The following is a 15479-nucleotide window of genomic DNA, read 5'->3' as shown; positions in this document are numbered from 1 at the left end:
ATCTCAAACTTTCGATATTTATTATCAATATAATAACAATAATGTAGGTAATAAAATGCTGTGTTATTTCGACAATTCTTTTTTACAACAATTATTTTAAAAAGCTCTGTTATTTAGACGTACATATAATTTAATTGCATATATTGCAGTTTTCTCATTATACCATAACGCAGCTCAAAGATGTTCTACGGTCTACCCGCTTTCTAGCGCTCAAGCTGTGGCTCAAGTCGCACTTGACCCGCTCTATGACGCGCAACGCCGGGGCACCAACCAATGGATCTCGAGTACCTACATCTTTAGATTTCTTCAGCTTTGTACGATTGCAAATGCGCACTTTTTAGCGATGAAAGATTATTCTCGTGATTGTGGGCCATTGAAAACGCGAATTTATTGTTATTTGTTGATAAAATGTACCTATATGTTATAGACAATATACAATACTGATGATGGATAACTAGATGGTTAAAAAATACTGTATTTTAATAAAAAGATTAAAGTATTGTAATGGATTTAATTTTTATCACCACGTGGTAACATGGACTACCTACTCATCCTCTTACCAAAAGGAAAACTTGTTTTTTCATAAAAATCAATTGGTGAACCCGCAACAAGTCACATTAGCGCCCACAGGGACTGCGTAGGTAAACAGATTAAAAAATCTAATTTTGAATCGGACGAGATTTTCTTTCCCCATACACCTACAGTTATCTCGTTCCTAATGGCCTCCAGCGACCCACTTGGCCGCTACCATCGTTTGATCATTATGAAATGCAATCCCACGACTAATCGTTTAAATCTCGGACATAATACAGCGTTACATAAACCACAATAAGATAATGGCAGCACCTATGTGACGCAAGCGTAATTACTGTGTGAAAGTTGAAAAAATTGTGTTAATTATTGTTTTAGCTATTGCTGCGGCCGTTATGACATTTTTAAAGATGTGTAGTTTATTGCAGACGATTTGTAACGTTTAATTATAGGTGCATAGTGGCAGAAACCGCTTGACGCATCGCACCTTCTCGTATTGTCTGTGTATTGCTCTGAGTCTATGTTGACTTGAAAGTGCGATTAGATGATGGCTTAATTGTTTTAATAGCTCGCTGTTTCAGCCGCACTAGGAATACTTTTTCCCGCTTTTACATTTTTCATTGCGACTCCGCTCCTATTGCCTGCCTTCCTTGGTATATGAACTATCCAACATCAATTCAATTCTAACCTTTATTTTTTGAGATTTGGACATTCAAATAAGAAACAAATTCATAAAATTTCAGGCATCACAATCATGACCCCCATCACCCCCCTCCCCCCGGATCCGCCCTTGATCCATTATTCATCCATCCATCTTCACAAACTTTCGCATTTAACTTTATTCTAAATCCTTACCTACTTACTAATATTTCAATGTGAAATTGTGTTTGTTTGTCTATCTTTCACGTCAATTTTTTATATGATTTTTGTGTCGGATGATAGTTAAGAGGCGAGAATGCGAATACCTATGTAACACATTTTACCACATCATCTCATTTCCCAAGAATGGCGTCCGAATACGCAAGTGAAGCCGCAGGCGGAGAGTTAGTAATCTAGGAAAGAAATGAGTGCGGCAGTTACTTTATGCAACTCAAGACGGATACACGCATTGATGACTTTTGGTTGGTTGAATTCAACTCCGCTTCAACTAAGTTATTAACTGAAAAAAAAATTAATAGGCTCTACGATAGTCTAGCCAAGAGGTGCCGAGATAAACTGAAACATTTATTTATTCAATTAGACTTCTTTTAGAAGCACTTTCGAATCGTCATTACATATTTTAACATTTACCACCGATTCGGAAAACAGGATATAGACAAAGATATTATATTTTAGGCTCAGTCGTGTTTAGTATATTTTCATCATATAAAAATATATTGTATTTTCAGCTTAATATAGCATTTTCATGTGACACATTTCTTAGGGAATTAAATAAGACACATTTTAATAAAACATACATTTAATCGCAGCATTCTTTCATTTTATTCTGAACTCTCACCTTATAATTATGATTTAAATTACAATATCAAGTATAAAACAATATCCACACAATAATATTGCGGTAATTACCTACTTAACTTAATTGGCACTTAGCACAACTTAAATATGAGTTGTCATAATACAACAGATTGCAATGAATATTTCGTCCTATAGAGTATCACAATTTGGACCTTGGCGATATAAATTTAGTATTCTTACACAGCCAATTAATTGATATTTAAATAGGCACCATTTTTAATTCATATACATCTTATTTTATCGCTTTTTTAAATATTATTTACGCTATAAACCTTACAGCTGTGCTTATAGTATGGTTACGGGCTGACTTATCATGCTCGATAGATATAAAAAAATGTGTGCGTGTACTAGTGTACACACGTAAGAAGTGAAACTTCTTTATGACCTTATTTTTTCGAAAATAATTTACTATATATGCAACTTTACAGAAATACGTCGAATCACGCGTATCACGGGTAGGGATAAAAAAAGATGGCGCGTATCGGAAAAATGTCACGCGTAATGAAAAAATGTTACACTAAATTTTTTTCCAACCTCGATAAAGAAGTTTCACTTCAAATACCTACTCTACCTAAATTATGACAGAAAACAACGCACCATATTCCATCCTACTTATTTTTATCAAGGATCCAATGTTTTTAAAAATGGCGTCTGTGTTTCCTTTGCACGCAAAAATAGGTGAACCGATTTAAGCTAAATTGGTATGCATATAGATGATACTTTAAATGCTTATTTATGTAGTAACAAAATAAACATCAAGGCAGATGAATTTACTATTGCATTATAAAATTTCAAATATTGTTCTACAACTAAAGTTCTAAATTCTAATAAATAGCGGGGATCTACTACCATCATTTACTAAAACTGTTTTGTTCATTTTGATATCATTAAATACAATAATATACAATACAATCATTTAAATACAATATCGTAATAGGTCTAATGACTTTTATAATATGTTTGGTCGTAAGTAAAACAATATTAATTCATTTTTGCTTGTTACATTTTAAAAACCATTTACTACAATAATTGTTATCTACCAATTGAAACTTATTTCTTACCAAAGTATGCAATAAAGCATAATTGGATTGACCGATGCTCAAATAATTTAACTTTCTTTATCCTTTTTCATGCCATCAAATTAAAATTGGATTTCGCAGTTCTTTGTTTGATGCAAATAGTAAAACAAAAGAAATATTGTTCATATCAAATCTCGATTTCATCAACAATAGAGCTAGGCGCTAGCGCGCAAGAGCAACTTTTGTCTCCGCAACTATTTTGTCTCTCCCATCAACTCTATGGGGAGTTGCGTCGCTACGTGCACGCACTTTCATACTAGCCCATAGATGGGAGAGACAAAATAGTTGCGGAGACAAAAGTTGCTCTTGCGCGCTAGCTCTAATAGATTGACAAAGTTATAGATACCTATGACTGAAATTATTACAAATAGTTATTAAATTATAAATTTATTATTGGCGAAATATACTTACCAACAATATTTAATAATTTACAACAATTAGCTAAGAGAGGACCACATTTTATAAAATTAAGCTTATTCAAATCATTCTATCTCTTTCTATCTTAAGATATTTGACCATAGAAAGAGACAAAGTATAAATTAGATTTAAAAGATATCACTATGTAAAATTATTATTAAGTGTTTCGAATGGAGCTGCCTTCTGAAGGCGTCGTATTATACAAATAAGATTTATAATATTAGTCTACTTCGATAGGAAAAATATGTACATAATACATCTTACAATTTATAAATGCTTACAAAAATATAGTTCCTCTATTTACATGTATAAAACAAGAATAATAATACCAAACAACCATATCTAATTGCAAAAGTAACCTACCTTTGAATTAAACTTTCATCTCAACAATATTTGTTCAATATACAACAAACTAAAATCACAATACTGCGTCATAAAATATACAATTGCTATACATTCCTTTACAGATACTTACGTAAATGCTAAAATTGTCATAGTATTTTATAATCGAGACTAGCTCAAACCCTGTGCTAGCTAGCACCTTTCTCGTTGCTGTCCTGGGGCCACAACACTTCTGGATGATTTAACATATAATAAGTCATGTGTTTATCACTACCATAAGTAGATGCCTTCGTTCCCAAACACATCAAAAACTGACTCTTTTCTAAATTCTTATCACAGTCCACCGAATGAAATTTATGCACCAAGCTCTCGTCTGCTATCCTAAACACAGTTAAATTTGACTTAATTAACGTTTCGAAAAACTGTACATCTTCTAAACCCCAGCCTTTGATATTCAAATCGAAACCACCGACCCTTTCAAAGTCACATTTGTACATGCTAAGTATACCGAAACCGTATTGCCTAAAATAACCTAGATCCTCGTGTATTTCTTTGCTATATTTCAAGTCCGCTAGCTCCCTGTCTGATTTAGGAGTATCACTATCTAAAAATTTACCTATATCTGTATTAGTCACTAGTGTTTCACCTATGAATTTGTTATAATCCTCTCCGTTTACGACATCAGGATTATATTCACTGAACACTATTGGTGAGTACACTTGATTGTATTTCACTGTGTTAATTCTAATGCGCCTGAGCGTGATGTGGTTAAACATCATATCCACATCTATAAAGAACACTAAATCATCACTTGAGCATTCCTTGAGTCCTTCTGTTAAAGCTGCACCTCTGGAGAACGTAGTGGATCCCATGTGCACTATTTTTATGACTTTCCCGTACAGATCATTATAATGATCTATCAAGGCTTCCGCATTTCTGTAATCGAGTGGATTCTTGCTATCCAAGTATAAAACGACTATTAAACTAACAGCTTCATTGCTATTGAGCACGATATCTTCGTAGTTCTTCATGAAACGTCCGAATATCTCCTGTCTTCCCAGAAGCGGTAGGATGAAATGTATCCTTCTGTCGTAGATGGGATATTCATAATCATCGTCACTCCACTTCAATACGTTAGGGAGGTTATTCTGCAGTTTCATGAGACCACTTTCGATGGCCTCTTTGACGTTAAGCTTGTCGAGGAAGCCGGCTGGTTGCGGACTCGGCTCATCGAAGTCTTCGTAATCGAGAGGATCTTTCATGTTAATTTCCTCGAGTAGTTCTGGTTCTTCGAATGGCGGCGGCTCACCCATTGGCAGTTCTCTTATTTCAGTTCCTGAAAATCATATGAGGTTTATTTTATCAAATTATAAAATTCAATAATACATTTTAAGCCAGGGACAATATAAGAGTATAAAAATTAATATAACGTAAGTAGATTAACAATTATAATTGAAATTTTTAAATAATGTTACTTCAAGAAACGTGAATTTCTTGTTCTTATTTTTCATATAAATAGCATAAGCATATTATAACAAGGGAAAAGTTAATTATTCGGACCCTCCTAAAGGTAAGTGAAAATCAAAATTCCAAACAAATCATCCACATAAAGAATTACTCACATTATACTAAAAAATTCAACAAACCTGTAAAAGTCTGCTGCAAGTACGCATGCCGTCGAACAGCTGCCGTCATCTTCCTGCCCCTATACCTCCTGTACTTCAGCAGCAGGTCCAGAACATGGTCCACTCCGTGCAGCGGCTGCAACCTCGTGTACCCGTATAACAGCTCGTTGAAGTCGATCACCCGGCCGCGCTGACGGGATGGCGCGTTTATTATTTCCATTACCTGTAATGTAAACAAGGAATTGATTATAGTTTTAGTACGACATTGTAGTCTGAAGCGAGGTAATTAGGAAGTTTCTTTAATGTTTGAAGGTAATTCATTCATGTTTTAAATAGGTGTAGTTGATTAACTTGTATTTAATATATACTAGCTGTGCCACGGGGTTTTACCCGCACCCGCATTGCTCCGCTCATATTGGTCTTAGCATGATGTTATTATATAGCCTCGAAAAATGGGCTACCTTACACCGAAAGAATTTTTCAAATCGAACCAGTAGTTCCTGAGATTAGCGCGTTCAAACAAACAAACAAACTCTTCAGCTTTATAATATTAGTATAGATTAAGCTAAGTAGTTGATATTGTAATTTCGACCGTATCTATCCTTTATTACCAAAGCGACTGAAGCCGAAACAGGATAAGTCTTAACTGATAAATGACAATATTATAATTATGCAAATAGTATGTTTATTTCTATTTCAAATCTAGATAGTAAACAAAATTTCGTATGGACGTTAGATAGATATCAAACGAATAACATATCAAGGTTCATCATTATTCAACCCGAAAATAATTCTCAAGAGACTAAGATTATAAATAAACAACGGTTAGATGATAGATATCTTAATGTTAAAAAAATTGTAAAAAATATCTACCTACCCATTTACATATTTTATCATAAAAATATTTAATATAGCGAGCAAAATAATTATCGTAAATATTAAAAGTTTGAACACATAGTTAAAAGAATTAAAATGTATCGGACCCAATAAAAATAATAAAGACGTCTACGATTATTTGAATAAACTTAAACCCATAGTAACAGCAAGTTGATATCAAATGATAATAATCAGACTAAGTACTTCAGAAAAGAAAAAGAAGCGTTAAAATGTCAAGTGATGAGATATTATATCAATCAAGATATTTTTCCACTTATAGATAAAAATATTCGAGATTGAATGCACTGAAGAAGACTAATCTTTTACTTTCATTATATAAAGATTTTAATTATCAAGTAAATGCAGAAATAACAATGCTCCTTGAAAGAATGTGTTTAAATTTATTATTAAATTATTGCAATTTATCTCAAATTCTTATTTCAATTATCATCCAGATGTCAAGGGTTCCAATAAATATCTCTTTTGTTAGATTTGATAACAAACGTGGATTACACGAAAATACTCCTCTCCTGATCTTCCACTCTTATAAACGCTATGAATTGTTATTTCAATATCGTTTACCTCTCTAATGACGTCATCAAGGGCTTCTTTCAGAGGGCTCTCGATTCTTCTTTTGGGGTTGGAGTGGCTCATGGAGTAGATAGATTTGCTGATGTAGTCGAAAGGAATGATGTCTTCTACTGTGTTTGCTTTATATCTGTTGAGATCTATGGGTGCACCTGAAATGTTACAAATGTATGGTTAATTAACGAAACAGAATTTGGAATTGATGAAAAAGGTGTGAGGAATAAAAAGCAACAATACAATTATTAGTTTAATCACACTAAAAATTAAATAAGGAAAATATATATGATAATTTATAGCCATTTTTTATCTATCGTCCCTGACCTATGCTTTGCTAAAAATAACTTTTTGCTATAGTTAGGTAGGTACATAAAAAATATTTTAGGTTAGTACTATACGCAGCTAACTTTGACATGAAACTTGTTTACGACTTCACCCAGATTAACCCGAAATACATACAAACAATCAAATATTTCCTCTTTCCTATTTAGATGTCTTCCGGTCTGTCCCTTTTTTATCTTTTCTATAACTTAAAATCAAGGTCAAACAATTGTCTTTTTAATAACTCAGGCCCCGGAATCAGACACAGTAGAAAATCTATTGTGTCGTCGACCGATCGGGCCGCTTGGGGATCAATGGGTTAAACAACCTCCAGCCATTCAATAAAATGACACAATAGACGCTCACCTAATATCTTATTATTCCCCAAATACCCTGGTGTGCCCATCTTCGCGGGGAACAGCGGAACACCCCCCGGCAGCTCGTAATCAGCTACCTGGTCCTGTTCCACTCCAAGCTCCTTCACTGATGATGCGATTTCTCTGTGCAGGTCTAGTGATGTTTCCCGCAGATCTTGGATTTTGAGGTTCTGGAAAATATAGATGAACTTAAATCATTATTTAGGTGTGCACCTCATTAGGTGCTTTTGTACTGCTTCTAAAAATTGGAAGTAATTTTTTACCCATATAGATTAGATACAATACGGATATAATATTTATAATTTTTTATTACCTATATTACAGTGTTACTAAAATATTCATACACGTTCCATCTTCATGCTAATACATATTATAACGGAAACTGTTTATGGATATTAGAATAGAAATAGATTACCTTTATACATAGACTATACATAGTTTAGAAACAGCCATAGACTATTACATTATATTTTTGTAAAAATAACATCTGAACAACCTGATGGTACCTGATGGTTATAAATACATAACCATCAGGTACCACCGGTTTTGACAGCCATATCCTCAGCAAGCGGCAAGATTTTGCTGGGAAAGATTACAAGTTTGTCTCATTTATAGAATTTTACTAGCAGCACATCCTCCAACGTAAAAAGGTAAATCATAAAATGTACATATACCTAATCCACTAAAATAAAACTAGTTGTTAATATGATTTTAAATTTGTTAAGTAAGTTATATAGTATTTAACATGTATACCTAAGCAAATTCCTCGCGTGTACCGGTTTGCTTATGGCGCCAGTATACCTACAATTGCTATTTATTTTCTTTATATAAAATACATTTAACATTCGTGTTTATTAGGTTGTAAAATATCAAATTTCCAGTATAATAAAACTACTAAATATAGATATAAAAGCTTGTTTTTTACATTGAAAAAAAAGTGTTCTTTAAAATACACTCAAGATTTTAGATTTTATTCGCCGATATTGCCCCTAGGTTCGACTGGGATGAAAAAATAGCCTATTATACTCGGTAAGAGTAAAAGATTTTTGAAAAGCAGTTCAGTGGATCCAGAGATTTCCCCCTACATCCTCACAAACTTAAAAACGTCTTAATGTATACCTTATCTATACTAATGTTATCTATACTATAGGATAAAGATCATCAACTTTCTGTATCACGATGCACCAATTTAAACAGTACCGATAGCCGATGAGAACAATGTGCAAATTGATTTAAACTTTAATCAAAATGTTTTGCACGTTCGTCGTGTCTCGATTTTTTATTAGAGCCATCACTGACTCACAACTTTTGACTATTAACTGCATCTACTTTAACTGTTATTTTAATACATGTACAATGTATTTTCTTATTGGAATATCTACATGTAAATATACAAAATACATAACCCTCTTCTAGTTCATAGAGTAGGCAGGGAAAAAAGAGTCTAATTTAAAATATACTTGATATACTGGAAATCATATTATGTCACCATTATAATATGAAAACGAAACGACATAGCTTGTTATACCTAGTGTTAATAAAAATACAAACGCCACAATAAATCTAATGATAAACCTTCACGAAAACGGGTTGCAAAGGTTTTTGCGCACAACGAGGTCATTCCACCTTTGTTATTTCCCGCCAATGCAAATATTGGTAGACTGCATTTCAGACATGTTGGTCAGGCTATCAAACGTTTTTAGTTTTATATTTAATTTGTAAATTATATTTTAAAACGAAAGCAAGGAATGAAATTGCCACTGGATCACAAAATTAAAGTATGTAAATGTATCTAGAAATGGATTTCATATTTTTTTTTGTATGATCAACCAAATTATGTGATAACGGTCCTAGTTGCTACTTATTACAAATCATCTATTTACCACAACAACACAATCAAAACCACCCTAACTGTTTCAAAGATTATCCGATAAAAATAGACAAACATACAGCCAATAATAAATACCTACAGGAAACATCAAACAAGTCATATATTTCCTAGAAGCATTAAATAACAGAAGCCCAATACAATATTATTTATGGCAATCTTAAGTAACTAGATGAGGAATGGCCGCGGTAACAGAGACATAATTATCTTATATTCAAAGCCTACCGAGCTACATTTCATTCACCATAAATATTGTTGGTATAATTACTAGTCCAGAATGTTTACGGCCCATAAACCTTTAGAGTCTGTTTTAATAGTAAATAAGTAATATAAATTTAATAGTAATCTGTGGTGATGACTTAATTATGTTCCAATTAAGTCCTCTTGCTGATCCTGTATGAAAAATAATCTAAAAACTGTATAGTCAACAAACAAAATCCATCGATAAAAGCACACATTGAAGTTAGTTTACCAGTTGGAGTAGGCCAACATTTAATTCAAAATTATCTACACTAATATATTTAAGCTGAAAATTTGTTTGTTTATTTGAACGCGCTAATCTCAGGAACTACTGGTCCGATTTGAAAAATTGTTTCGGTGTCAGATAGCCCATTTACCGAGGAAGGCTATAGGCTCTACTAATAATAGTATGAATTTAATACCTAAATAAATATTTCCAGACACTTCTCACGCCTTTATCAAGTCCTAAACTATCTAAAGCATGCAATGTGGAAATTAAAAATTTAATAATTTCAACGCATTAAAACTCGTAGAAAAAAAACGTAAAGTTCAAAACACAATTTTTTGTTGTATGAGAAATGCCCGTCAGCAAAAGCGAAGTGCACGCAAGCGAAGCCGCAGGCAAAAGATAGTTAAATTATACGATAGAAAAAATAGACAGACATCCGCTTGTAAAGAAGATAGTTTATTAATCATCATTTTATATTGTGGATGCATGTAAGCTTTATAAAATGCAACCTTTAGGACGGGACCGTGAGAATTATAAATTATTTTATACCTACATGAAAAGCAATGAAAAATATTTTGCCATCTAAACATAAATATGACAAATACCAAATCTTATTGTTTGCGTTATAAATCTGAAAAATAATAAAACAATCTATATCAAAACTAAAATCACAGAGTTTAAGAAAAGCTTTGTTTTAACTTTTGGTTTTAAGTAGACCGTACTCAGTTCAAGAACTGAAGTCCGTGTGTGAGGGGAAAGGGGCATTTCACATCTGTTTCTCTGAGTTATTTAATTAAAGGCCAAGCAGGTGATTAGTCGTTCGTACACAACCCGACCAAAAGGATTAAATTTTTACCCGATTTCACCAAATGGAAAGTCATGTTTTCGAGTAATTTTAGGTTGAGAGGTGTTGAAAAATTAATATAATTATTTTTATTGATCTCAACAAGCTCTCACTAATTAGAAACGTTCATAACACATAATTAAACTGCAGCTTATTGCTATAAACCTAACCTTCATTAAGTCGCTCCAAACGCATCACATACCCTTACCGGCCTTACCACAGTATTACAAGGCGTTGCCTAACTGTAGGAAATATATTGTAATACCTTACATACCTTACCTTACCTAACATTTTATAAAGGCGATCCAAACATATTTCACCTTAAAATTAATGTCCTCCAAGACATTTACCTTAAAATAAGTATGCAATCTGTACATCTGCCTGTGATCCTTAACGGGATGTAGCGAGATGGCGCGGTGGACCTCCCGCTTCTTCAAACGGCCAGTGTACGCGGCAGAGCCACTGCTGTTGTGATGCAGGATCGTTTGCATCTGGAAACATGCGGGTGGATTGTTAGTTGTTTTATTATCTGAGTGTTGTGTGACTACTATCCATACCAACCTACTATCGTATAGAAACCATATTCTTTAAAATATTGCGTTTTGAACATGTTATTTGATTAAAATGTATTGATATTTGAATGGATTCTTGTTACTCTTAATCAATCATTCCATAAGGACGGATTTAATCTGTAGAAAAAAAATTAAACAGCTTTGCATTAGTCTTGTACAGACTACAGGGTACTGCAGCCTAAATACAAACATGCGTTTTTCTGCATAACCTATATCAGATCATATGTTATTTTATATATTCCAAGCTATTTAAAATACATATTTGCATTAAAAATAGATTTTACGAGATATGTTATTTCATATAGATAATGTAAAAACTTATAACTTGCTATTTTTCATTTAATACATCTTTTAAAAAATAGCTTAAGTGATAATTTTGAATTCCCAGAAAAGGGACACAGGATACATTAAAATTTTTACAACCGCTATCCTCTATCCCTTTGATTAAACGTTAAACAGAATAGCCATTTCCGAGATATTTTGTGCAAACATTTTAGCGTCAGAAAGTTTCTAAGAATGCATTTTCCTGTTCAACGAGTTTATATTTTAAATGTTTATATTGTAATCGTTGTTGCCGTGCAATTTATAAAAACAACATTATTTAGGTGCCATAGCCCATAACACGATTAGCGTGATGATTGTTAAATACACTTAACTAGGAAATAATATAAATAATATGAAGACCATGAAGACCTTCATTGAACAATCACAGCACTGTTTTTGCCAGTTTAAAATTAAAAACAACCGAAGATCAAAACAACAGTGTGTCTAACAGTGAAATGACTTTTCAGATAGGTATTAACTGTTTATTTACGCTTGTTTTTTTATAGGAATCACAGGTTTTTACTTCTAAATCCTAATACTGATTGTTCGTTTAAATTTTCGTTACTTGTTCAGTCTTTCAATTAAGTAAAAAGAAAAACAAACCTTAGCTGGCAAACAAATAGAGCCGAGAATCGCTTATCATATCAATATTCAAAACTACATAATATTAATGCTAAAATAGTGCATTATGAATTATGACCGTTTATCAACCGTGAAGTTTAAGGGGGGTTAGGCGGTCAGCGAAAATTCAGCTATTCGGGCCTGAGGTAAGCGGTGAGGGGGTCCGCGTTTAGTATGGAATCAACGTGCTCGAAACTAAAAATCGTAAGCGCCATTCACATTTTTATCAAAAAGTGAATGAAAATATTTAGTATTTTCGAAATCTAAAACAGTCAAGAAATCGGGAAGGTAAATACCTATGTATTTGTGATTTTATACGAATTATTATCGTAAATTACAGTTGTATTGAGCATTTATATGATATTTTAGAGGTAACTTCAGGATTTTTTTTTATCGAGCAAAATTTTTCCAATCGTGTTTTGGAAACAGTCATCCCATCACACATACGTTCTGTAATACGTATTAGAAATTTCAGTGCGAAAAAACTTCAATATTTTCAATTATAGCTCATAGAAAACAGTCCATTTTGCCGTTTTCACCTACTAAGGGCCCTTAAGGGTCGCAGTAAAATTAATTAGAATTAATTACCATTTCTTATCAGCGCTCATAATCGTAAGATTCTGTTATTATGCCTTATTTTACCGATTATTCGATCAATACCTTTTTGTTTACATTATTTCTCCTATTTTATATTTATCAGTAAATATTTGACTTAAGAAATAAGATATAGAATGTTTTCTGTCTTATCTCTGCCTCTGGCTTGTAAGCACACACATTATATTATCCCCTGTGTTTATAGACTTAAAAGATACCTAACAGTTTTACACTTAGTATTAACACTTTTGCTAACCTTACCAATACTTCCAGTAAAATGTTCAATTTATTAGTCTATACAAAAGCATATATTATAGAAAATGTGGTTATTGAAAACGGTTAGTTTTAAAAATTTGTGAAACTTTTTCTTAGGATCGTTTGATTATAAGTTAATCGTATAGTAAGAATATAAATAAATACTTGTTTAATCCTAATTGGATTTATCTCGCAGTCTGGAATTATCTTAAAAGCACTACTCAATATATGTATAAAAATGTTTTAAATATTTATAAGGACGAGTATTTATCAAAACTTAATAACCCATTACTGCGGCACTCGGAAAGGTTCATGAATATTCATCAATATTTTACTAATTAATATTATTTCGCATCAATACGCTAAACGTCGACTGTGAGTGACGTTTTTATATCCATATTCCATACTCTAATATAAATTATTATAAATTTGAATGTCTGTCTGTTTCCCTTTTATTGCTAATCAGCGATATCAATGAAATTTGGAATGAAAATAGTTGAAAACGCACTGTCAAAGTCTGGTGTCTACTGCTATCGGCAGGTGAAACCGCGGGACATAACTAGGTGCTAATTCGGAATGCGGTATCAAAGTATAATAAAATTAGTTCTGCGTAGAGTTAAATCCATTTTATGAAGCTCACTAACCCAGTAACCACATAATCTGAAGTGCCCTGTGCCGCAATTGGTATTTAAGCGCAGATTCCAATTTTATTGATTTGCTCTTATGATCTACAATCTGTAGTACCTTAGAAGAGGTAATTGAGATCAAAGGTTTAAGTAAAGTATACATATTAATGTATGAATATGAATATTATTTTGTAGCTCCAAAAATATATCTGTTATAGTCAAATCCCGAAACACAATCTTTTCGCGGAAGAACTGGTTTGGCAAAAGCCATCGGGCAATCCTTGAAATAAATTTGAATTTCACCCTTTGACTGAAGCCAGCAGCAGTCTCGGGTGTAGGCGAACGCAGCATAGGCATCGCATGCGCCTAAGATGCCTCAGCTAGACAACGACTGACGAAAATTGTTTATTAAAAGGCCGAAATATAAAAGCTAAAAAGGCAACCACCTAAGTTACTAAACCTAATATTGCAAAGAAATATTCCCAGAATGAGGTTGAAACATCAATAGAAATCAAAACAACGTAAGTGGGTCAACTCACTCAATAAACGATATACTCAAATTTAAACATTGGCCTACACAATCTACTTTTAACTCACATAGGATGTTTAGACTTTATCTACATCACTTGCACTGTTTCTTGTAAAGATTTTAAAATAACAAAACTGAACACGTGGGTAATTACTAACGATTTAATAGATGGAATTTGTAAATTGTAATTCTATACTCCTGTTGAAGCACGAGCTGTTTGTTGTAAGTATCTGCAATTATACGAAAATAGCTTGATTTTATTTAACCAATGGAGTGTGTGCAATTTTGACGCGCATGAGTTTATAAAGAACCCAAATAGTGATGCTGTAAAGTGTAGAGTAGAAAGATTAAGAGTGTTCTTAAATCATTTTAATTTATTTCCGGCATTGATATCCCTATTCACTATAAAAACAATACATATATTTCAGTGAGTTTGTACCTACTTATTTGATATTGTATCTTTATAAATAATATCATTAGAAATTATTTTAAATTAGGTGTTGATATCTAATCTTATAATTACACAACTTTGTCGTCTCGGTATCAGTAAATTTAATAAATACATACACTGATCTTTTTTAACACTTGCTGAGATATCCGTAAAATATTGACACATATCTAATGGATTAGCAAGTCAAATTGCAACAACGTACGAAAATTAACACTTACGCGATTTTAGAAATTTAAACCTAACGACCTTTACAGTTTACCAGCTTTCTATTACCCCTCGAGACACAATAACACAATAGGGAATATTATTGTAGGAATAGAAAATAATATTGTAATACTGTGACAATAATATGAAAAGGTAGTTAATATTTATTTATAGATACATATTAAAATTACCGTAACAGAATGCAGAGGGCCAATTCTTTTGATCTAACTATTGTTTGCAAATTATCTCTCCAAATTCGTCGGCAAACTGCAACCTTGGAAGTTATAATGGGCTTCCAATTATTCAGCAGTAGGTATAATATAAAGCTAGCTACAACACGCGGTTTCATTCATGTGTACTGGATAAAAGTAGGCCTTTTGTAGTGTGCTTCTAAGCCTTTGCGCCAGCAAAGAGGTGGGTATATAATCTAC

The 15479-nt window shown here is 32.8% G+C and overlaps 1 protein-coding gene across 1 annotated transcript in view; it reads right to left on the bottom strand.

Moving 5' to 3' along the window:
• Positions 1-2510: 2510 nt before the first annotated feature.
• The window catches only part of LOC123698614 (chondroitin sulfate synthase 1), a 35616-nt gene continuing 22647 nt past the window's right edge, over positions 2511-15479 (bottom strand). Inside the window, exons 2-6 of the mRNA XM_045645333.1 lie at positions 11223-11363; positions 7661-7841; positions 6971-7128; positions 5534-5735; positions 2511-5223 (exon numbers count right to left, since the gene is read on the bottom strand). Coding sequence (XP_045501289.1) covers positions 4076-5223; positions 5534-5735; positions 6971-7128; positions 7661-7841; positions 11223-11363 — 1830 coding nt within the window. The 3' untranslated portion in view covers positions 2511-4075. The remainder of the gene's footprint in view (positions 5224-5533; positions 5736-6970; positions 7129-7660; positions 7842-11222; positions 11364-15479) is intronic.

The sequence above is a fragment of the Colias croceus genome, chromosome 16 (genome assembly GCF_905220415.1).
Source record: "Colias croceus chromosome 16, ilColCroc2.1".
Classification (NCBI taxonomy): domain Eukaryota; kingdom Metazoa; phylum Arthropoda; class Insecta; order Lepidoptera; family Pieridae; genus Colias; species Colias croceus.
The sequence above is the reverse complement of the archived record's forward strand: the minus strand, read 5'-3'. Positions and strand labels throughout refer to the sequence as shown.